Genomic DNA, 25,524 nt, shown 5'->3' on the forward strand with positions numbered 1-25,524 from the left:
TATAAAATAGTGACATATAGCGTGACCCAATTTGTATTTTTAAAAACTTATATACACATAAATAAAAATAATAGATATTTTAAAATGTTTACTTTTATGTCTGGATTAGAGGCAATTTTTTTCTTCCTTTTACTTTCTTATACTTTGCAAATTTTTTATACCGTACAAATAGTACTGTTGTAATCAGAACAAAGCGATAAATATATTTTAGAAAATGCTTCCCACAAATATGTAGTACATAAGTTTTAAACAGACTGAGAGATCAACAATAAATTTATATTCATTTACTTTAGCTTAATACTTGAAAGACGCCCTTTCAGTCATGTGCCTGTTGGCTAAAGCCAGTCACTCCTGTGCAAAGTGTATGATCTTACTCACTACAACAAACATAATAATTTCTTCTCTTTTTCTAGGCCTAGTAGGGGAACCTCGGCCTCCAGCACCACACTCATCTATGTTTTATGTATAAATATATTAAATACCTCATTTAGTAATGTTATCACTGTAACAAAATATAATGGTCATGAATTATATTATTTTAAAGATAAACATTTCCTTCCCTGATATAAACCAGAGAAACCACAAATAAAACACATATCCTCACTCCTGACGCCTCTTTCTATTTTACTGAAGACACATGGTAAACCTAGATTGATACCTACAATAACAGAGAATATCAATTATGTTATTTTTCTAGAATCTTCCATGTTTTTAACTGGCAGACTTGAGTTCTTACCCAGAGTTCTTGAGAACGGGTTTCTGGGGCCCATGAATCTCCTGAATTAGAACACAAACATGTGTGTATATGTGCACACATTTTTCTGGGAAGATCACGTACAGCTTTCATAAGTTTCTCAAAAGATTTGGTTACCCCAAAAAGCTTAAGCTTATTATAGCTTTTACTACTTAATATTACTGCTTAATATTTCACAGGTAGAAACAGAATCTTTTTCTATTGATCTATTTTGATAAGAGTAACTTTTTTGATTTTATAACTAGAAAGCCTGCCCATAAGATTTGTCACCAGGGGGTATTTAGGTTTCTCTTAAAAGGTATCTTTCAACTTGCATTATGCTCTAAAAGGAGATTTGATGAAGAAGTTTTACAATATCTTTAATAGTCTGTTATTAAAATAGTCTGTAATATCATCCATATAAAGAAACGCAGCTGAAGACAGCTAGGTCTCTAGTTCTAGAATTATACAAGACATTCTACCATATGGAATTCAAAATTCTTGCTGTGAAAGGCAAAAGACACAAGCATTTATTACATTAATCCTCAAAGATCCTCAAAACTAAAAACATACATAAGGCTTTTACTATCAATTTTTTTTAAAGATTTTATTTTTTTTCCCTTTTTCTCCCCAAAGTCCCCCAGTACACAGTTGTACATTCTTTGTTGTGGGTCCTTCTAGTTGTGGCATGTGGGACGCTGCCTCAGCGTGGTTTGATGAGCAGTGCCATGTCCGCGCCCAGGATTCGAACCAACGAAACACTGGGCTGCCTGCAGCGGAGCGCGCGAACTTAACCACTCGGCCACGGGGCCAGCCCCTTACTATCAATTTTTTAATCTGAAATACTTATAAATTCACAGGAAGTTGCAAAAAATGTACATAGAGGTCCTGTGTCTCCTTCGCCTAGCTCCCTCCAATGGCAACACTTACACAGTACAGTATCAAAACCACGCAACTAATATTGGTACAATCCAGAGCTTATTCACATTTCACCAGTTTTACACGTGTGTGTGTGTGTGTGTGTAGCTCTGTGCAATTTGACCACACATATAAATGCATGTAACCACAACAATCAACATCCAGAACTGTCCCAGCACTTCGAGGCTCCTCCTTGCTGCCCCTTTGCAGCCACACCCATCCCCCTTAACCCCACCCCTAACTCTTGGCAACCATGTACCTGTCCTCCATTTCTATAACTTTGCCATTTCAAGAATGTTATATAAATAGAAATGTACTGTATGTCACCTTTTGATATTGGCTTCTTTCACTCGTCATAATTCCCTTGAGGTTCATCAAAGTTTTGTGTGTTATCAGTAGTTCTCTTTTTTATTACTGAGAAGTATTCTGTAGTATGGATGTTACAGTTTGTCGAACCATTCACCTAATAAAGGACGTCTGGGTTGTTTCTAGTTTTTGGCTATTATGAATAAAGTTACTATGAACATTTGTGTACAGGTTTTGTGTGAAAATAAGTTTTCATTTCTCTGGGTTGAATGCCCAGAAGTGCAAGTGCTGGGTCATAAGGTCACCGCATGTTCAGCTTTTTTTTTTAAAGAAACACCCAAACTGTTTTCCAGAGTGGCTGTTCAATTTTACATTTCTAACAGCAATGTAAGAGTGATCCAGTTTCTCTGCATCCTTGCCAGCATTCACTATTATCACTATTTTTTATTTTAGCCATTTTAATAGGTGTGGTACAGTGATATCTCATTGTACTTTTAATCGTCATTTCCTTAGTGACTAATGAAGTTGAACATCTTTTCACATGTTTTTGCATTTAAAGTAATCATTGCCATGTTAGGGCTTATGCCTGCCATTTTACTATTTGTTTTCTGTTTGTTCCTGTTTTTCCTTCCTCTATTTCTCTTTTCTTGCATTCTTGTGGGTTACTCAAACTTTTCTGAGACTTCCATTGTGATTTGTAGTGCTTTTTACTATATCACTTGGTATGGTTTTCCTATTTGTTGCTCTCTGCATTCCAATATCACACACAGTAACATCACGCTCTACTGCTTCCCAGTGTTTCACCACTTCAAGTGAAGTGCAGAAACCTTACTTTCACTCAGGTCTCCTTGCTTTCACCACTTTATAAATAGAATTGTCTTAAGTTCTTTCTCTACATACATTGAACACCACATAGATGGTGTTGTTATTTTTGCTTCAACCAAATATGATTTAAGAAACTCATGAGAAGGATAATCTATTATATTTACAACTTTTTCTTTCACCCTTTCTGCTCTTTTCTTTCTTAAATTTCAAGCCATCTTATATTAATTCTTTTCTGTTGAGAGAACTTCCTTTAGCTACTCTTTAAGAGTAGGTTGACTAGTGACAAATTCTCTTAGTTTTCCTTCGTCTGAAAACGTCTTTATTTCCCTTTCATTCCTGAAGTACATTTTTGTTGGATACAGAATTTGTGGTTGATAATTTTTTTCTTTCAGGAATAGAAAAATGTGCTGTTTTTCCTCCATGGTTGTGGATGAGAAATCCACTGTCATTAAAACCATGTTCCCCTATAGGTGAAGTGTCACTTCTCTCTGGCTGTTTTCAAGATTTTTTCTTTGCCTTTAGTTTTCAGAAGTTTAATTTTAATGATTTGTCTTGGTGTGGGTTTCTTTGGATTCATCCTCTGTGGAAATCTCTCAGCTTCCTAAATTTGTAGGTTCACGTCCTTAGCCAAATCTGGGAAGTTTTCAGCCATTACGACTTCAAATATTCTTTCAGCTCCACTCTTTCTCTTCTTATGAGATTCTGACAATACACATATTAGATCTTTTTGTCTCTTCCCCACAGGTCCCTAAGGTTCTGCTAGTTGTTTTTTTCCCATAGGCCCCTCAGGTTCTGCTAGTTGTTTTGTTTTGTTTGAAGTCTATTTACTCTGTTGTTCAGATTGGGTAATTTCTATTGTTCTATCATCAAGTTCACTTATTCTTTCCTCTGTCATATTTTTTCCTGTTATTGAGCCCATCTGGTGCATTCTTTATTTATTGTTGCATTTTTCAGTACTATAGTTTCCACTTGGTTCTTTTTTGTTTGTTCTCTTTCTTTGGTGAATTTTCTAATTTTTTACTTTTTCCAAAAGTATTTGCAATTGCTCACTGAAACATCTGTTAGGACAGCTGCCTTAAAATCCTTGTCAGATAATTCCAACATGTGATTCATCTTGGTGTTGGCATCTGTTGACTGTCTTTTTTCATTTAAGTTGTTATTTTCCTGGTTCTTAGTATGTGATTTTTTTTAATGTATACTGGACATTTGGACATAGTTAGGAGACTCTGGATCATATGCAAATTTCCTATTTTAGCAGGCAGTTATCCTGTTTAAGTTTAGCTCATAGCTCCTGGCCCACTTTTGTAGGCTGTGGTTGCAATGATAATTTAGTTTTCAGAGCCCTTACAGTGCTATTCTGTCTGGCACATTCACCTGTTGCTGTTGGGTCTACCGCTTGATCTCTGCAGGTGGTACCCACAGGAGCAGAATGCACTTCCTTGAGCCTGGTGCTGCTTGGTGTGGGGTGGAAGCACACTAGGCTCAGGTCAGAGAACATCACCTTGCACCAGTTCTTTGGGCTATTTGGTGCTGGCAGGGTCCCCATTCAATCCCTGTTGGTGCTGCCTGCAGGGATGGAACATACTAACCTGGGCCACCCACTGCTACTAGGTGAGAGGCAGGAGACATCAGACTACGGGGTAGAGAATGCTCCCCTGGACCCACAATCCAGCATGCCTGATTTTGCTGTCATTTTACAGATTCAGTCCAAAATGGGATCTTGAAGTTTAGGCAAGCAATCAGAGAAGACAATGGTACCTCAGTCACATACTGGACCCAACCAGTGCTTTGGGGCAAAATCCACGTTTTAACTATGTATTTTCTAGACCTTATCAAAACTGGAATATACTAACCATGAACAACATTAAATATATACCATTACGAAAAATATTTTAGAGTTACTTTATAAAAAATATCAAAATATAAAAAGTTGGTACTCTTTTACCTAGCTTTTTTAAAAAAAGTAATTCTTTCTGAATATTCTAGTACTGGGGGCAACTATCTTTTACACAAAACGGAACTTTTGAATACTGACTTAAAGGCATATGATATAACAAAATTTGTTTTGTAAAAGCACAAATAGGTTTGAAGAATGTGATACTGATTCTTCTATGTCCTGACTTGGCAAACCTTTTCTGTAAAGGAGCCAATTGTATATATTTCAGGTCTTGCAGGCCATACAGTCTCTGCATAACTACTCAACTCTGCAGTTGCTGTGCAAAAGCAACCACAGACAATACATAAATAAAGGGATGTGGCTGTGTGCCAATAAAACTTTATTTACAAAACACAGGCAATGGGCTGGATTTGGCCCATGGGTCACAGTTTGCTGACCTGAGTTACCTTATAAAACCACAAATTTAGAGCCAGAAAGGAACTCTGAAATCACCTAGTTTAACATTTTCATTGGACAAATGAGGAAACTACAGCCCCAAAAGACTAAATAATTTCACCTGGCTAGTGAAAGGCAGCACTCAAATTAAGACTTTAAGGTTGTGTTATTACTGCTGGTCCGGTATTCTGATGCCTGGATGTATCGTGCTATTGTATAATTATGGGTAAGGTTATCGGAGCATAGTGCAATGTGCAAATCAATGAGATTTTACTTAAAACTTACAAAACTCATTATAAGAAAGGCTTTCAGAAAAAGTTGTAAGTTATGCTGAAGTAGCATCTTAGAACAACCTGTGAGTGCCTTTAAAATGAATTTTATAAAGAGACATTGCCAATAATTCAGAGAAAATATAAAATGGAGATATAGTCAGAGAACGACATTCAGGCAGCCAGGAAAAGTGAACGTACTAGTAATGATGCATCTTTCTCCTACATGTGAACTTACATTAGACAAAACAGAAAGTATTTCCTTCTTAGCATGAACATACATATTTGACTTTTATTATCCTACGTTCACCAAACTTCTCTCAGCCAGACAAAGCCCAAATACCTGTTGTTGGCAGACATGGTCACATGCCTCTGCACTGGAGCGTCTTTGAATACATCACTTCCAACAGTTGTGTGTAATGTGTAGGGCGGCATTTCAGCATCAGACTTGACTCCAAGAGAGTTTCCTTTGTCTCTTAACAGTGTTGGATTAGGTTTTTTGCTGATAGAAAGATCTGAAGAAAATCCTGGTTGTCTGAGAGTTGCTTTTGGTTTTCCTATGAAGTTAGGCACACATAATGGAATTAATTAGCTTCCCCAAACCCTAGTTTCATTATGTCACTCCCCTATCCAGATGTTTTCTGTGGGTCTCTATTCTTGAACAGTCTGTAAGAACATGAGCAGGGTGCCACTAGAGGGTTGGGTGGTCAGCAGGGAAAGAGTAGATGGCAAGGATTTGGCAGATGAGGTTCTTCAAAACGCGGCTTCATCCGCCAGACTAGCCAGGAACCTTCCCTCTACTCACCGACTGACACTTCAGTGGCAGCCCCTCCTGCTCCTACAAATGCAGCGCACTCAGCAGTATCTCGGTCCTCCCGTCTCTTCCGCGTCACTTTAAATTCTTCCTGTTGTTTGAGTTCTGGGTTCAAGTCTCCCCTTCACCTTGAAGCCCTCCACTGCCATTCTCACTCACGATGATTGCTCCCTTGTCTAAAATGCTCACTGTGGCATTCAGGCATCTCCTCTTATATTACCATTACACTGTTTCTTGAGAATTTAGTTTTAGAGCTGATTAGAAGCTCCTCGAGATAAGTGTTCAGTAAACACTGGCTGAGTTGTCTATAACAACTTTATGTACTATATAATTCATGTTTTTCTGAAAATAAAGGATTTATACTAAAAGACATGATTTGCTAAATAGGACATTAAATCATAGGTTCTTGGTTCCACCAACATTCTGGATGGGGCTTTCCCCCAAATAACCCAAAAGAATAAAACCACATTTTGCCGTAATAAGTTTAATTAAAATCTACTCTGAGTTATTTCACACTGTTCGCTTAATTTCACATGGAAATACTAGCCTCAGGATTTCTCCCTTGACAGATGAATGTTAACAAATATAGGTGTTTATCACGAATATAAGCAATATTTCCATAATTCCATATAAGTGTATTCATAGACAGGCTTAAGAACTTTAGCAGGTGAAAAGACCCTACCTTCCAGAGGAAATGGCATGGTTTTCTTGACTCTCATCTGACAATTCACTTGCCGCCCAGTTTTCCTTTTAGAACTCCTCTGACGAGCCACAAGCTGAGCAATTCTTGCAGTTTCTGTGCAGGCCACGGCATAGCAGGTGATCTGTTCATGAGAGGAAGGTGAGAGGGAAGCACTTCTCAGATCCACTGGTGCCTAGAGGCTGACTTTTTTTTTTTTTGGAGGAAGATTAGCCCTGAGCTAACATCCATGCCCATCTTTCTCTACTTTATATGTGAGATGCCTGCCACAGCATGGCTTGATGAGCGGTGCCACGTCCACACCCGGGATCTGAAACGGCAGACCCTGGGCTGCTGAAGTGGAACGTGAGAACTTAACTGCTGTACCACCAAGCCGGACCCAAGAGGCTGATTTTTAAAAGTGGATCTTAGTGAGTTTACATGTTTCAAATCAAGCCGTATGCAAATATTCACGTCTCTCTCTCCTTGACAATGTTAGAGCAAAATTCTATTTTCTACAAGAGAAATCGAGCATAGTCTAGCACACTGAATCATGCTTCCCCAAACTGAAGATTTCATTTATTCCACAACAGGTATTTATTAAGCATCTCTGAAGTGCTAGGTGCTATGGGATTAACAAACGAACCAAAAGAAACCTGTGGTCTGCATATAGTATCTCATATAATCTGAGATATATTTGATTCCCATTTTATACGTGGGAAAACAGAGGTGCAGGAAAGTTAAGGAAACTTTCCTAAGTCACACAGCCAGGCTCTCTCTCTGAATCCAAAGCATGTACTTGTAGCCGCTATCTGTATCGCCTCTCAAAGGCCACTCAATCGTAGTCTTGCCACGGCACTGGCTTAGCTGGGTGACTTGGCGTGAATCAGTTTACCTGCCAAATCTCAGTATTCTCAGCTGTAAAAGAGGAGTGGGCCTAGATCTGGGGTTTTTAAGCTTCAGTGGAGCCACCGGATTCCATGGAGGTGGCTCGGGGCCCTTACAGAGGCAGGGCTGTGAGGGCAAGGCAGGGCAAGCGGAGCCTGGACCCTCTGGCACCTGCTTAAAACACAGCAGCTCAGCTTTTTACCTTTTAAAAAATGGGTATGAAATACAGGATATCTGAAAAAAGTATGCAGACTATCGGGACCGGGTGACCTCTAACGCCCCATTTAGTGTTAAAGCCTTTGATTCCAGGTTGAAATCAAGCACACGAAAGCAATAAGGCTTCACACCACAAGCCAAAGTATGTTCCCACTCTTTGGCCCAGTATATGTACTCCTGAAAATATATTACAGGAATATAATTCAAGAGAAGAAAAAGTAATATACCCAGATATTTGTAATAGGGGTTATTTTAATAGTCAAAACCTGGAAACATTAAAAATGTCCAAAATAGAGGAATAAAGAGTAAGTTGTAGCATAGTAACTATATGAAGCATTAATTTATTAATTCATTCAGACATTTGATCATTCACACTTTCACCACATATTTATTAAGCACCAGCTATCAGAGGTGAAAAAACAATCTCTCATCCTCAAGAAACTTATGAAGGAAAAAGAGAGGGTCTCAGAGACTAAATAGAAAACACCAGTCAAGTGTTACATTAGCTGTATGACAAGGTTCCAAGCAGACAGAAAGGAGGGCTTCAATCCATCTGGGAGAACCAAGGACGCTGCAGCAAGTCTTATTATTCATACAATATTTAATTCATTTACACCTGCTCCTTACAACAATGACTACAGAGCAGGTGAACTTCCCCTTGGACCACTCTCCTGATCCTGGTGCCCTTTTTCCTCCTCCACCCACCGCCTCCCCAATCCCCCACCAAACGGAGGAATGACTATCACAAGTTTTGGTGAGTAATACTCCACATCTGTTCTGAGTATTTACACATGTAGAAATGTACGCAGAAAAATGGCTGTTTCGGGGGTGGGTGCCTTTTTGTCTTCTGGACGGTGGTCTGTCCGTCTCTTTCCTACTGTGCACTGGGCAGACACCAAGGAGTGAAACTGCTGGGTCACAGGCATGTGCAACACAGGATTTATTTGCCACCAAACTGCCCATGTTATACATAAAATACTCTTCCAGAGAAACTAAAAGATTTACAACTGTAGAGAATTATGATCACATTGGTGTGAAGGTGAGAACAGGCTGAGACAGGAGGGACTAAAGACAAGGCGACAGGGAGAGCCCTTAATAATCAAAGGTGCTGAGTGATCAATTAGGGACTGAACTAGGGTCCAGATGGTAGGACTAGACAGCAGTCAGGTCAAACGGAGAGAATTTAAAAGTCTCTATTAGATTTGGAAATCAGGAGGTCATTGGTGACCCGGGCAGGACCAGCTGCAGCAGGTTCATAATGGATGGGTGTGACCTTTAGGCAGTTAAGGGCTCCAGTACGGTTATTTTGTTTGGACGTGGAGACTGGGTCAACTTTATCTTTAAAATACTTTATTTAATGTGGTTAAATCTGATTTTTACAATGGAAAGAACCTGAGGGATAAAACAAAAGACATCAGAATCTGGGTTGTGCTTTGGATGCTGTTCTCTCCATCAGCACCGATCTCAAACCATTTAGTTAGTACTTTTCGCTTGGACTTCTATCCTGGTTATGAGATTGGAAGTGCCAGACAGGCAACTAAGAATTGGTCTGACTCTTCTGACATGCACAATTACCTTCTTACCTCTCCAGATCTACTAGTCTCTATCCTGACAACTGCGGGCACGCTTCTCAGATACGCTTCTAGTGTAGGGTAGCCCAACTGCTTGAAGGGGATCCAGTCTCCAGTCAAGGACCTGTACTCTCCTTGGAGCCGGGGCAATGCTATTCCGTTCTTATGAGACTGTAGAACAGCTCGTAGCATTTTTGAAACCAGATCTGCTTCCAGCATCTTCACCTATAACAAGAAAGTAGAAGGTTACTATAACATGATTCATTAGGTTAGAATTCAAATAGATTGTCAGAATTTACACTTGTTAGATTATTCCATAAACTGTTACTGAGAACTTTCTGTGCTACTACAATAGAGGGAAGTAACTGCCATGGTAGAGAAAAGCTCAGAATACTGTGAGAACACGAGGGAAGTCAGAAAGGCACAGACCAGCCTGGGGAGGGAAGACATCAGGGAATGTTTCCCAGATGATGGGAGGCCTGAATGGAGTCCTGAAGCGGAAGGTAGAGACGGGGAGAGGCATCAGCCCCAAGTAAAGGGAACAGAGAGTTCAAAAGGCACAGAGGTGAGAGAGAAGTACACGGTTGGTTCAGAGAATTCCAGGCAGTTAAGTGGCTGGACATGACTGAAAGACAGCGATGGACAGATGGGAAGCAGCAGACCCAGAAGAGACTACTATATTATGCTAACATGTTTTCATTACTGACAAACATAATGTGGGGCCTTAGAGGGATTTTAAACAGGGGAATAAAGTGATCAACTCTGCATTTTAGAAAGATCACTCACCATTCAGTAGTGGGGAAGATAAATTGGAAGAAGAAAGATTAAGTTGTAAGAATACTGGCAAATGTGGGGGACCTGAAAACAGAGCCTTGGGAATAAACAAAGAAATCAATTTGAGAGGTAATTAGGAGGTGGAATCAACAGGAATTGATTAACTGGTGTGGGCAATGAGGGAGGTTCCCAAGTTTCTAGAAGCACAGTGGATACTAATGACCCCACTGAGTGGGGTAGAGGCAGGTTTCAAGAGAGGAAGAGAGTGAAGTCACTTTGGACAAATGGAGGCTGGGATGCTCGTAGGGCAGCCACGTAGATACAGTCACCAGCAACTCAGGTGAGAGGCCTGAGCTGGTTACAGATTTGATGCTCTTCAGCACATATGTGGTATTTGGTGTCCAAGGAGTCAAAAATAAGGTTAAGGATGGACCTCTGTGGAAAGCTGTCATTTAAGGGATGGGCAGAGAAAGAAGAACCTATAAAAGGAGAGGAAAAAGTGACCAGAGAGATAGCAGCAGAAAGGCAGAGTCGCTGTCATATAAGCAAAAAGAGGAAAGAACCAAGAAGAGAGGCACATCCAAAAGTGTCATACACAGCAGACAGGTCAAGTGAAAGAAACAATGAAAAGTGACTACTGAATACTGGTACCTAGGAAATCCATGGGGACCCTGGCTAAGGATTTTCATTGGTCAATAACAGGCGTTTTTCAAGATTACCCACTCATATTTTCTTTGCACTAATGGTAAACAGAACAGAGATACATTCAGAGAACGACATTCAAGCAGCTGGGAAAAGCGGACTTAGCCTTCCACTAAAAGAAGGAGAAAGGCCAGCCAGGGACACTTGTTAACTTTTCCTTCAGCAGTGCCACGCAACAGAACTGCCTGTGCCGATGGACACGTTTTATAACTGCACTGTCCAGCACGGGAGCCACTAGTCATATGTGGCCACTAAGCACTTGAAAGGGGGCCAGCATGACTGAGAAACTGAATTTTTAATTTAAATTAAACATGGCTAGTGGACACTATATTGGACAGCACAGAACTCTAGACAGTCTTGTTCCTTCTCTGGTTTGGAAAACAGAAAGGAGGAATAGCATACAATTCCAGCAATTTCCTCATTTGTCTCTTTTAAAAAGGAGACAAAATATCAGCTCATTTGTGGGTGCTCTTAATTATAAATGATACTCAAATGACAGCAAGGTTTAAATGCAAATAACCTAAGTATTCATTATGTACTTCCCTCTACTAACTATTAACTCTTCAAATTTTCACCAACAGCACCAACATGTAATTAATACTATTAATTAAACAGTAAATTAATTAAATAGTACATAGTTTAGGAAAGTCCTATACTAGGTCCATATTCTCATTCTTTCTATAGACAGACACACGGGCATGTGTATATATATATATATAAAATTATATATTCAAATCTTCATTTAGGTATAATTTACATACAATAAAATTCCCTCATCTTCTGTGTGGTGTATACTGACTTTTGAAAACTCTTTACACCCATGTAATCATCACCACAATCAAGATAGAGACATTTCCATCACCAAAGAAGTTCCTCATGCGGGGTGCATAAGATATGTAAAAGTAAAACGCACAACAATGACAGCACGAAGAATGAGAGAGAGGGACTGGAAGTTCTTAGACTATACATGAAGTAGTATAATATTATTTGAAAGGGGAATGCGATAAAGACATATATTGTAAACCTTATGGCAACCACTATAATTTTTTTAAAGAGGTATAACTAATACGTCAGTAGTAAAGATAAAACAGAATAAAAAATGAAATCAAAAGGCAAGTAAAATGGAATGAGGCATGGAAAACATCAACAACAAAGAACAGATAGGGCAATTAGAAAGCATCTAGCAAAATGGAGATTGAAAGCCAACCATACCAAAAATTACATTAAATGGAAATGTTCCTATATTCCACACGGATATAAAAGCAAGACTTACCTATATACTATTTACAAGAAACTTATTTTAAATATAACTACATAGGTGAAAAGTAAAAAGAAAAAGACGTGCCATGCAAATACATGACTATATTAATATCAGAACAAGGAACATTACCAGGGATAAAGAGGGATATTACATAATTAAGGAGTTAATTCATCAGGAAGACATATGAATCCTAAGTGTGACTGCATCTAACATCAGAGTTTGAAAACACATGAAGCAAAACCCAATGGAGCTGACAGAATACATAAACAGATTCACAATTATGGCTGGAGACTTCAAAGCTCCTTCCTCAGTAATTGGTAGAACTGGTAGACAAAAAATCAGTAAGGATATAGGAGAGCTGAACAACAGTATCAACCAAACTGACATAACTGATACTTATAGAACACTTTGCCCCAACCATAACAGACTATACATTCTTTTCAAGAGCACATGGGACATTCACCAAGATAGAATATATTCTGGGACTTAGAACAATCCTCAGCCAATTTAGAATAACTGAACTTATACAAAGAGTCTTCTGTGACCAGAACAAAATTAAACTGGGTATTAGTAACAGAAAGATGTGAACAATCCCCATGTATTAGCAAATTTAATGGCATACTTCTAAATAACCAAGGTCCAAAAAGGAAGGCCCCCTCCCTAAAAAATCAGAAAATAATTTTAAATAAATGAAAATACAATATATAAAAATTTGTTAATTCTGTAAAGCAATATTTAGAGGGAAATTACAATATTATATACTGATGTTGGAAAAGAAAGTTTCCAAATCAGTAATGTAATCTACTACCTTGAGAAAAAAGAGAGCAAATTAAACCAAAAGTAAGTAGAAGGAAGGAAGTAATAAAGATGAGAGCAAAATCAACACTGAAATGATGAAGTAGATATTATGTAATAGAAAAAAAATCATGAAACTAAAACTAGTTTTTCAAAAATATCAATAAAATTGATAAACTTCCAGGTAGATTAATCAAGGAAAAAAAGAGAACACACAAATTACTAATAATGGGATTGAAGAAGGGGCCATCAATACCGATCCTACAAACATTAAAAAGGGGTTATTATGACATCCCTCGTAAACATAAATGCAAAAATTTCCTAACAAACTATTAGCAAATCAAATCCAACAATATGTAAGACAGGTAACACATCACAATCAACTATGGTTTACTCTAAGAATACAAGGTTGGTTCAACATTCATGAGTCAGTCAACGTTAACTGACTCTATCAACAAACTAAATGAGAAAAACCACATGATATCAACAGGTGAAGAAAAGACATTTGACAAAGTTCAAAATCATTTAATGATAAAAATTCTCAGAAGGTAAGAATAGAAGGGAACCTCCTTAACCTGATAAAGAGCATCTGTGAAAAACCCACAGCTAACATCATATGTAACAGTGAAAGAGTGAATACTTTCTTCCTAAGACTGGGAACAGGGCAAGAATGTCTCCTCTCTTCACTCTTAGTCTTTATCACACTGGAGGTCCCAGCCAGCGCAATAAGGCTGGTTTCAAGACTTACTGTAAAAGCATATTAATCAAAATAGTGTAGTATTGTCAAAAGGACAGTCACATCAATGGAACAGAAATATAATCCAGAAATAGACTCACACATATATGGTCAACTGATTTTCAACAAAGATATCAAGGAAATTCAATGGAGAAAGTTCAACAAATAGTGCTGGAACACTACTCATCCACATGCAAAAAGTTAACCTCATTCCATACACAAAAATTAACTCAAAATGGATCATTTCAGTCCTAAATGAAAAAGCTAACAATGTAAAACTTCTAGAAAAAACAAAGGAGTAAATCTTTGTGACCTTGGGATAGGCAAAGACTTTTTAGAATCATAGAAGAAAAAACTGACAAATTGGATCTCATCAAAATTTAAAATTTCTGCTGTTCTAAAGACTGTTAAGAAAATAAAAAGACCAGCCACAGACTGAGAGAAAATATTTTCATAACACACCTGGTAGAGGCCTGGTAACCAGCATATCTAAAAACATTCAAAACTCAATAAGAAAACAAAGAGCCCAATTGAAAATGCGCAAAAGATCCAAACACATACTTCACTAGAGATGCAGATGGCAAAAAAAAAAACACATGAAAAGATGCTCAACAGCATTATTCATGAGGGAAATGCAAATTAAATCCACAAGGACATATCACTACACATCTATCAGAATAGCTTAAATTTTTTAAAAAGCTGACAGTATGAAGTGCTGACGAGAATGCAGAGCAACTGGAATTCTCAGACATTTCTGGTGGGCACGCAAAGTGGTACTCTGAAAAGTCATTCGGCAGTTTCTTAGGAACTAAATCATAGACTTATCATACAATCCAGCAAACCTGCTCCTAGGTAATTACTCCAGGGAAATATGACCTCTGTCCACAGAAAAACCTGTACTTGAAATGTTTAGAGTAGCTTTATTCCTAATTGCCCCCAAACTGGAAACAATCCAAATGTGTATCAACAGGTGAAGGAATAAACAAACGTGGTATACCCAACACAGCGGAGCACTACTCAGCAATAACAAGGAACAAAGTATTGATCCATAAATCCATGGGGATCACTCTCACATTATGCTCAGTGAAAGAAGCCAGACACAAAAGACTATATACTATATGATTCTGCTTATGTAACATTCTGGAAAAGGCACAACTATGGGCACAGAAATTAGATCAGTGGTTGCCAAGGGCTGGGAGTGTGGCAAGGGGATGACTATAGAGAGGGCACAAGGCAATCCTGGGCTGATGGAAATATCCTGTATCTTGATTGTGGTGACAGATATACTACATAGTTTGTCAAAATTCAAAGAACTGTAAATCAAAAAAGGGTGGCTTTTACTGTATGTAAAATATATCTTCAATAAAACTGGGAAAAAATGTTTCTTCGAGTTGTCTTCCTTTGCAGTCAACTCTTTCCCCCTCACACACTACTGTGTCCTGGCTCCTGGCAACCACCGATCTGCTTTCTGTCACTATAAATTAGTTTTGCCCAGTGTTCTTGAGTTTCGGCCATGTTATCACATTTATCAGCAGTTCATTCCTTTTTATGGAAGAGTAGTATTTCACTGTGTGGATATACCACAATTTGTTGGTCCATTCAAATGCTGATAGACATCCGGGTTGCTTCCAATTTGGAGGTATTATAAATAAAGCTGCTTTGAACAGTACAACTCTTTACGCAGACATATGTTTTTCTTTCTCTTTTGTAAATACTGAGAATTGGGTTTTCCAAAAATTTAATATCCATAATAATTCTGGAAAGAAAGCATCATTCTCATTCTATAGATGAGAAAACCAACGCTCACAGAAGTCAAATAAACCACATATCACAGGATGTATGGAAGCAAGATTTTAGTCCTGGTCTGTCTGACGCCAAAGCCCCCATTCTTTCTGTCATATCACTCTGCCTTCTGGTACTGAAAAAAAACAGAAACAAAAGGCAAACTCTGAAGAATTAACAACAGGAGACAAGACTGTCAAGAAAGACAGTAAGCAAGGTGAAGAGAAAGAAACAGGGATGTGAAATCAACAGTAGCCTCAGCCTACTTGCAGGGATGGTACGGATTCCGAGTCAGGGAAGCTGGAGACAGGCGCTCTACAGACTAAAGAGAAACTGCATGGCAGAGAAAGATGAAAGCGGTAGAGCGGGGGCACCTCCGTCACCCCTCACGTCCATCCACACTCTGAGTATGCCAGGGAGTGGGGAAGGACGACGGCTTGGGATCTGTACCTCAAGGCTGTCAGATGTTAAATCTGACATATGAGTTCTGGCTCTTAAGTAGTAAATTCCTGATTACAAGAGACGTACATGACTGAAAGGTCAAAGATCACTGAACTTTTACTGTAGTTATTTCCTCATGTAGGAAAAACCATAATGGAGGCTGGCCAAGTTTAATTTGCAAGAGGAGAAGCTAAAGGATCACTTACTAAACTCCCAGTGCCAGGACTCCCCAACTTTCTCTCTTTGACCTCCACCTTTCCCAGCTTCTTTCCCTCAAAACCCAGTCCCTCCCACTACTAATCCAGAGTTCTGAGACAAACTGGACTTTGCCTCTTTGTAGATTATCTGCACATCTGGGTGAGCCTTGGCTATGAATTATGTACACATTATGAGAAGATATGATGTCAGGTGGTCAGGACACTGTAGGAACAACCCACTTGGGTGAGAGCAGGCACCCAGGTCAGATAGACTGCTTAGGATATCCGGCTCCTCCCAAGCAGAACCACTTTCAATTCCCCTGCCAGAGTTTCAGTCTGAAGGACTCACACTTCACCTTGAGAAGGGAGTTTCTAAGGCCTCCTTCTTCCCTTCTTTTTGGAAAGAGCATCTGTTCCATTACTACCCCTCCACTGTGGTCTACTTTCCCCAGCTACATTATGGGGTGAACACGAATCACTAATTGATGGGGGGAATCTCTGATCAATGCATCTACTCACCAATGGAAATTCTACGACTAACACCTAACAGAACCCCAATATAATGCTGGTTTGAAAGGACAGGTCTAAGCTGATCTTAGAAGCTAATCAGAGGCGTTCTACAGGCCGCCCTATACGAAAGCCTTCTACTCCTTCCACCCTCACAATTCCAGGCCACTTTCTCTGAACTGTCCCCCTCTATCTTGCGAAGTTCTGCCCTGAACAGCTGCCAGCAGGGATCTTCCAAACAGAACACAACAATTTCTTTGGGGGCGTGGGGGCTCACACAACCACATACAAAACCTAGTTGCCACAGAGTATAGTAAAAGCTGGAAAGCTCTGCCCAATGCTTGCTTCCTTAAGCCCACCCTCTTTAAATGCATCGTCTTCTTTTGGGACCTCCTAGACTCTGCCAAGATCCAGTGGATGTCTTACGGCCTCTATCCTAATTATCCTACCCTTCTGCCGCAAGACTCTCAGATGTTTCATGCAGATACAAGGTACGTATTTACAGTGTGCAACTGACAGTAAAGTTCAATGAATACAACACCAGTGCTAGTCACTGTGGCACGGAAGTGCTCATCCTTAGTTTTCACTTTTCCCACCCTATCTAACCTCATGTTTGCCTGTCTTCCTTTCTTGGTAATTAGATGGTTTTTCCTAATTTAGACTTCCCAACCAGACCTGAGAAAGGCTCATGCCCCACTCACACCTCCTACTTTCACTTTTTCTTTCATGCACATATCATCATAGCTAAAACCCAAAGGCGGCGAACATTTCTGTCAATAGTAAAGCTGCTGACAACTAGTAGTTGATATGCTGATTTTGACTTGATTTGGAGGGAGAGACATGGTGATGCCTGTGGTTCCTCTTGCTCATGTCCCCAAGCTCAACATCACTGCGCAAAGAACACTTATTTTCCTGGGACAAATCCTTTCTCCTGAGCCTCGATCTCCTTATCTGTAAGGTGAAGGAGTTGGATATGAGTGGTCCACGACTCCCTACCACCAGCACCAAGTGATACCTGAAGATGCACAGGCTGACGCCCACGAGGCCTGCACTCCTCACCCCCTCCATGGTGATCGCCTCCGTCCACGCCACCAACATCTTTTCCCTGGATGGGGCAACTGCCTCCTAGCTGCTCTCTCTTCCACTTCCCCTCCTAGAGGCTATTCTCCCCGTAACAGCTGGAGTGACCCCTTTATATTATAATAATATAATATTCTTTTTTATTTCTATATCCATAATATAATATCTTTTCTTCTTTTTCTTCCAAAAGCCCCCCAGTACATAGTTGTGTATTTTAGTTGTGAGTGCCTCTCTAGTTGTTGTAATATCCTTTTATATCATAAATCCTATCACGTCATTCCTCTGCTCAAAACCCTCTAAGGGCTCCCTGTCTCACTCAGACAAAAGGCCAGAGTCTTCACAGGAGTCAAAAGTGCCCTACACGACCCGCAGCCCCCCCACTTCTTTGACCTCAATTCCTCCTTCCCTTCCTTTCTCTCGTTCCACTCCACCAGGCAGGCCGCCCTGCTTTTCCATGAACGGGCCTGGGCAGCCTCGCAGCAGGCTTTTGCACTTGCCCTTCCCTCTGTCTGGGAAGTCCCTGCCTGGGGTCCACGCGGCTCCCTGCCTCACCTCCTTCAGGTACTTGCTCAGATGTCAACTTCTCAGCAGGCCCTTCCCTGGCCACCCCACTCAAAATCAGAACTGGTATGCCAGCCGCCCAGTACTCGCTGTACCCCCTCTCTGCCTCATTTACTCCTGAGCACTTGTCACCACCCAATATTCTTTTCTTTAGTTTTCCCGTCTGTCTCCTCGCCTGGAATGTAAGCTGCACGAGAGCAGGGATTTGTAAGGTTTTGCTCACTGCTGAGTGCCTATGTCCATACAAGAGCTCAGTAAATACTGAAGGGGTGAATGAGAAATTCTCCAGCTAGTTAACACCACTCCTTTTCTCTCCTACTCACTAAAATATAGCACAAGGCATGTGAGCTATTAAAGGAATAATCTTTAATTTATTAAAAAATTATTTGCAAATTTTAGTTGTTGTTATAAACTGACCGCGACAGCCAACTGTACCACCAAGCTGTGGTCGAGAGCCATCAAGTGGATACCTTCTGGGCCTTTCCACTCCAAGCCAGCGTTCTCAGTGAGCAGGCCCAGGTCAGGGCCACGGCTTTCCTGCAGGAAGGCCATGCATCCCAAGGAGCAGCAGGCACCGCCTGAGCGCTGGAAGAGTCTCGGTGCACAGACACTGCTGGGCTTCACAGACACAAAGCGACGCTGAATTCCCAACAGCTTCCGGTGGTGAGACGCCACCAACCAACGGACAACAGAAACGCAACTGCTGGTGTGCGACGTTTCACAAAGTTTTTAAAAAGCTAAATACTATACTTGAGAGGACCGGGAAGCAATGCTTGAGCGCACAGCTGCAATCTGAATTAAGGCTTCCCCCTTCCCCTCCCGCCTTTTGAAAGGCTGCTATCTCACGGAATACTGTAATTCCCTACTTGCGAACAACTTTTTGGAGGGACTGTAAGACTGGGCCTCTCAAAGCTGCTGAGAAGCAGTTCAACGCAGTAAGACCTGGAAGGGCAAATGTGATTGTACACCTTGTTCAGAAACATGTCTTATGCTCAGACTTGTCCATTCCTTCCAGTCTGCTGTGCACTTTCCATGTTAGCAATATCGCTTTAGGCACGGAACAAAAAGAAAGTTACAGCTAAAGCTTCAAAAATCATCACTGTTTTCTAATCTACTATGTTGCTTTAAAATGCTCTAAATTTTGATTCCTTGGTTATGGCATTTTTTGAGATTTTCTGAAGATGGCAATTACACTCAAGAACTTTTGTAGAAAGTATATAAGAATACTTTCCTCTAACTACAGAAATCAAGTTTAGTATCTTCGATGTCATCCATTAGAAGCACGAAAGGAAGTTTATCATGGGAATTTCAACTATGAGTGTCTCAATGGCGAACCTGTAGGCATTCTCCCCCCAAAAAACTAAGTTTGGAAGTTTCTCAAAAATGGCTCCCCATATTTCTTAAGTTACCATTTTGATCTTCCAACTCTCTTCCCTCTTATTTCTACTCTCTAAAAGTGTTATGATAAATATATTTAGAGTTTAACAGAACTCAAACTACTCGTAGTTTGAGAATTTTATGCAGGCGCTGCTGACCTTATATAAGTTAGGTTAGGTTGGGAGACAGGAGGTTGGCCATCTCTGTTTTAGACCACAGGTTCTCAGGTTAAAATTCTGAAGTGTTTCCTAGACAATATGGGGGCTGTTGAGCTGAATAAGAATCCTAAACAGCAGAGTAACACGGAGGTGGGTCTGGGGAATTATTTAATCAGAGTAGTTTTGATTTTGAAAACTGACCAAGGTCAGCCAGCAAAGACCTTAGTCCCGGAGGAAGAAACTGGCCACCACGGATCACAGCAAATGGCACCTGAATTTCACCTCCTCCCCTCTCACTCTTTCTCCTCCTCCTTTCCTTGCCTCTCTTTCCGAATGACAAGTGTTAAAAGTAGAGTTATATGTGTTTACCACAATACTTGGCATTCAGTAATTAGTTAATAACCATTTTCCTAGAAGCATGGCATGGAAGGGAAACTACTTAGGAATATATGCATTAAGTGGGGAAGAGTACAATGATATAAGCATTGGAATATTGGAGAAATTTTTAGTACAGCATTAAATTTGAAATATCAGAACTTTCCCAGATTTTCTTACTTGCCTCCTTAACATACTTACCAAATGGCAAGCTTGGTAAGAAAGCTACTGGATCTCCTCCAAGATCCCTCACCTAACTAGCAGGCAAAAAGTCACTCGCTGCTTTGGCAAAGGGTCTTGCAGCAGAGTCCCTGCTGGACTGCAAGCCTGCCATGTCCCCGGCCCCTGCCTGGCTTAAGAAAGCAGCACAGGATGGTGGGCCCCACCTCAGAGTGGGGCGCTGAGACAAGCACCGAATACTAGTGGGCACCTTCAGACCAACTCCTCCCAACTCTTCACTTTAAAATGAGAAATTGAAGCCCAGGGTAAACATCCCAGGCCTCACGTATTTTTATGGCGAGAACCACAAGAAGCCCAGTCTTCTGGCTCCCAAACTTAGGGCTTCCTTTCAGACAGCTGCTCCAGAAGTAGAGCACTGGCTTCTGAAAGTGAGTGTGACTCAGGGAACACGGACAGCAACCCTGGGGCAGGCTGATCGACTAGCCTTTAAAGTGGCGTGAAACAGGGATCTGGCACAGTTCGATTTAAGGGTGTGGCATCCAAATCCAAAAGAACTGCCAACTGTTGCAAAAATTCAGTGGTGGCAATTGACATCTCTCTTTATCCTCTCATTCTGTCCCTTTTCTCTTTGCTACGCAGTTAATCAGGAGTGCTCCAAAGTGCCAGCAACGTACAAGAAATGGGGCAAGGAGGAGGGGGAAGTAAGGACAACCTTTAGGAAAGTAAGACAAAGAATTTAAATAGCTTAAAATCACTCTCACCTTCAAAACTGCAGTATTTTGGAAATTCACGGCTTTTCTCCTTACCGCCTGAAAGTGGCCCTGAGAAAGTCTTACTCCAAAGAACCTCCTCTGGTGCACCCTAGACACCTGCCTTTACCACTGACTGCTCCCCTCCGGCTCAGTCACATGCAGGCTATCTGCTTCCTATAGCTTGAGTCTCCCCACTACTGGTGCCCGAAGACCTGTAGCCGAGCTGGTCTGGCTCTCATCTACGCTTTCTCTTCTCTCAACTATTTCCAACTGTACTATTTGGCTCCTCTTCCTCAGTGTATTTTTCATGTCAGAAACCTGAGCTGTATGGATGAATGGATAAAAATGTGGTGTATATAGATACAATGGAATACTGCTCAGACATAAAAAAAGATGAAATTATCTCATATGTGACAACATGGGTGGGCCTTGTCAGTATTATGCTAAGCAAAAATAAGCCAGACAGAGAAAGACAAACACCGTATGATTTCACTCATAAGTGGAAGATAAACAAACACACAGATAAAAGAGAAGGTTGGTGGTTACCAGAGGGGTTGGGGGTGGAGGGAGGGCGAAAGGGGTAAAGGGGCACATGCGTATGCTGATGGATGGAAACTAGACTTTGGGTGATGAACACGATGCAGCACAACGCAGTCTATACAGAAGCTGAAATATAATGATGAAATTTACACAATTTTATAAACCAATGTGACCTCCATAAAATTAAAAAAAAGTGTCTCAAAAAAAGAAAGAAATATGAATTGTAGAGTGGCACTAAACCCCAAAATAAATCTGAAGAATTATTAGGGTAAATTGAAATCACCAAGTATTCTCTTCCTTTCTTCAGTCAGCTAGTCAATTTTTAGTGTCTCATCAGGCATATACTTCTGGTAACTGGCGGCCCATCTCCTTGAGGACACTATTTTAGCAACAAGTCAGGCCCCTAAAGTGCAGAATGTCTGCGCTGAAAAGATTTTAGACATCAGCTAGCCTATCTCAAACCCTCCATCTTACAAATCAATAAACTGAGCCTAAGAGAAGGAAGGTTTTTGTCAAGACCCTTCCAGTCCATTTCTCATCCTGCAACACTTTAACATGCTATCTTTTCTTTCCAATTAAAGTCTACTTGTTACCACCTGAATTACTCCTTCACCAATTATTTGTAAAAGGAAAGACCATAATCAATGCCCTCAGGTGGTAATATACTTCCTTAGGCTTTCTTTAGGGAGCAATTTTCTTTTTACTTAATTTCAAACTCCAAATTATGTGTGCATTACTAACTATGTACTGTGAATGTATAAGTAAGGGCTTTCCGTAAATCCACATACTAGAGAAAAGACTCTGAGATGATAAGAGTGGCTTAGGAGTCCAGGTCTTAATTCTAGTTCTGCTACTAATTACCTATGACCTTTTGAGCAAGTCACTTCAGTTTCTTTTTTCACATGGAAGATAAGGAGGGTGGACAAGAGGTGTGTTTCTCAACTTTCCTTGGAGTCCATCAAGTTCTGAAATGGGGTCCAAAGATCTAATGGAAACCATGAGTCTGCTTCCTCCGGACAAAGCTGCACAGCTAAAATACTGAGTTTGCTTTGGGGTCACACTGGGTATCTTGTGCTGATCAGAAGCTCTAACTGGCACATACGTACACCTTCAGCTAAAAACAGCAACATAAATTACTTTTAAATAGTTTGTTTGAAAAACCAAATTAACAAAAAAAACAACCATTTGGCCCAATGGAGAAATAATGAAAAGAAAGCAGCTTTCAACAGCACAATTGTGGGAACAGGAGGAGGAGAAAGTAGGTTTTGCTTGGAGAAAGTAAAATCAATTCACATAAATATGAAATTAGATTTCACTCAAAGGAGCAAGCAACTTCTGTCCTTCCTGTGTTTGTCTGCTGACGCTGGAAGTGCCCAGATGCACAGCACTCACTCTGTGTCCTCCCAGCTCCTGGAGACAGCACTCGATCCAACAGAGGAGGCACTTAGACTCGGATTATCAAGTATTTTTCCTTTACATTCATATTAAGTCTCCAACTAGATTACACTGCACAGACAACGTAAAGAGAGGTCCTTTAAGGAGTTTAAATCTCTTAGTACAAAATACAACAGTTCACTTGGCCAATACTCAAAAGGGCATTAGCAGGGATTACATTTCATTTCCAATCTACAGGGACGGAAATCATAAGGTTCCGCCCGCTGCTGCCTCACAGTCTCACTGTTTCACCCGCAAAGAGGGAGGCTGTGCGACGGCAAAGGGCCCTGGACTCGGGCAAGGAGATGTGGGTTCCAAACCAGCTGGCCCCAGGAGCAAGTCCCTGCACCCAGCACAGTACTTTGCATGCAGCTGATGCTCAATGAAGGTCAGTTGGCTGGCACTGTGACAATTTCCACCATGAGCCAATTCATATTATATAGAGAACTTAAAGATGTATCCCTCCAAGAAACTGAAATCCAATTATGTGAAATATGGGAAGTTCGGTGGAAGGAAGAGAGTTAACATTTCCTGACTCTTATTATAAGCCAAAGGATTTAGAGCAGTTATTTCACAAAAGCCTTGCAGAGTAAGTGAAATATTTCCATTTGATACAGAGAAAACCAGACTCAAAGAAAGTACTACGTAATTCGTTCAAGATCACGCTATTAGTAAGAGGAGAAGCTCAGATTCCAACTCAGGTCTGCAAAGCCCACACCATTTGCAGAAGGCAACACTACAGGTGGAGGCGGCCCACGATGAGCTGGGGACTTGGGTCGAAGTTTCACTTCTGTCACTAAGTTGTTGCATACTAAGCAGAACACCTTTCTGCAATTTTCACACCCGCACATGGAGGGGTGAGAGAGGCCCAGGTCAGCGGTTTGTTGTTTTGTTTTGCAGGGCTGTTATCAGAATCCTTTTGGGGCAGGACTTTTTCCAACACAGGCGCTTCCCTCTCCTGCGCTCTGAAACTACTTGGGAGTGGGGTCCTCCGTTACTAAAGGAAATGTTGACACCCCTCAAGTGGGTCGGAGCAGAAACGCGGGGCGGGCTTCAAGCCCCTCCCATCAGGTTGCGGCTGAGACCCTGACCTGTCGGGGGGATCCCGGCGAAAGCCAAGAGACGGTTCACTCGCGGATTCACGTTTCGCCCCGGCCTGGCGCTCTCCGGCCGCCCAGCGGTCTGGGAGGAAGGGCTGGACCTGCGCCCGAGGACTCGAGCGCCTGCGGGCCGCCCGTAACGAGAGGCCGCGCCGCACGGACCGCAAAGAGCGCATCAAGCAGCGCGCGAGCTCCAGGAGCCGGGCTCGGGCGGGGCGGCGCGCCGGTCCCGGAACCACTTCCCGGTCAGCGCCGCCGCCGCACGGCCCTCGCGGAGCTCCCGGCGGCCGCGCGTCTGTCTGGCTCCGGGGACGCCCGGCGGATGGCCCCGCAGCGGCGAAAGCACAGACCTCTGGAACCCAGGCCCCGAGCCGGCCGGGAGCCCGGCCGCGGCCGCAGGGCAGAGGCCCCGGCCGCTCGAGTCCCGCCGGCCTGCTCGCCGAGCCTAGTCCCACGCCGGCCGCACCTGTCGCGCCCGCGGCGGGGCCCCTGCGCTCACCTCGCTCCGGGGGCCCCCGGCCCGTCCCCGCGCCTCCGGGCCCAGCTCCTACCGCCGTCCCCGCCAGGGCCGCCACCGCGGCCGCCGCCCACTTTCGGTTTCCCGGCACTGCCCGACCGCCGCCGCCGCGGCTCGGGAATCACCTCAGGCCCCGCCCCGCCCCGCGCGCCCCGCCCCGCCCCGCTCCGCCCCGCCCCGCTCCGCCCCGCCCTGCGGGCAGCCGGCCTCGGCTCTGCGCACGCGCGGGTCCCCGGCCGCGGCGGCCCTCGCCGCCGTCCGCGCGTGGGAAGGGAAACCGACGCCGCCTAGCGGTTTCTGCGCGTGCCCACGCACGGGCCGACGGCGGAAGACGCAGCGGGGCGCGCAGGATGCCTCCCCGTGGGCGCCGCGAGGGCGGGCGGGCCTGGGGTCGCGCTGACGCCCTCGGGCTGGTGGCTTCTCCCGCCCGCGGACGCTTCGTTCCGCTCCCGCTCCTTCTGCAGTTCTGGAACAGTCACTTTTTGTTCTCCTGGACGTCTGCCTCCTGGTCCGCTCATTTACTTTAGGTCTTTTCTCAAGCGTCATCCTTTCAAGGTGGTGGCCCCGCTCAGACGCGTCAGCCCCCTCCCCTGGCGTTCCCGTCTCCGTCTCAGCTGCACCCTCCTTAGCGCCCGTGCAGCGCGCCACGTGCGTGCCTCTCACTCACCTCATTGACTGCCGTCCTCCCCGAAGTCCAGCTCCAT

General features: G+C 42.4%; 1 protein-coding gene across 2 annotated transcripts in view; it reads right to left on the bottom strand.

The window, feature by feature from the left end:
- TDRD7 (tudor domain containing 7) overlaps positions 1-24,953 on the bottom strand; it is a 90,604-nt gene extending 65,651 nt beyond the window's left edge. The window contains exons 1-4 of one of the 2 annotated variants that reach the window (XM_044779171.2): positions 24,803-24,953; positions 9,564-9,776; positions 6,880-7,021; positions 5,727-5,940 (exon numbers count right to left, since the gene is read on the bottom strand). In XM_044779171.2, coding sequence (XP_044635106.1) covers positions 5,727-5,940; positions 6,880-7,021; positions 9,564-9,770 — 563 coding nt within the window. In that variant the 5' untranslated portion in view covers positions 9,771-9,776; positions 24,803-24,953. Of the gene's footprint in view, positions 1-5,726; positions 5,941-6,879; positions 7,022-9,563; positions 9,777-24,802 lie in introns of those variants that run through there. The other variant, XM_070519145.1, reaches the window with a different exon arrangement.
- Positions 24,954-25,524: the final 571 nt, after the last annotated feature.

This window comes from Equus asinus, chromosome 10, assembly GCF_041296235.1.
Source record: "Equus asinus isolate D_3611 breed Donkey chromosome 10, EquAss-T2T_v2, whole genome shotgun sequence".
NCBI classification, from domain to species: domain Eukaryota; kingdom Metazoa; phylum Chordata; class Mammalia; order Perissodactyla; family Equidae; genus Equus; species Equus asinus.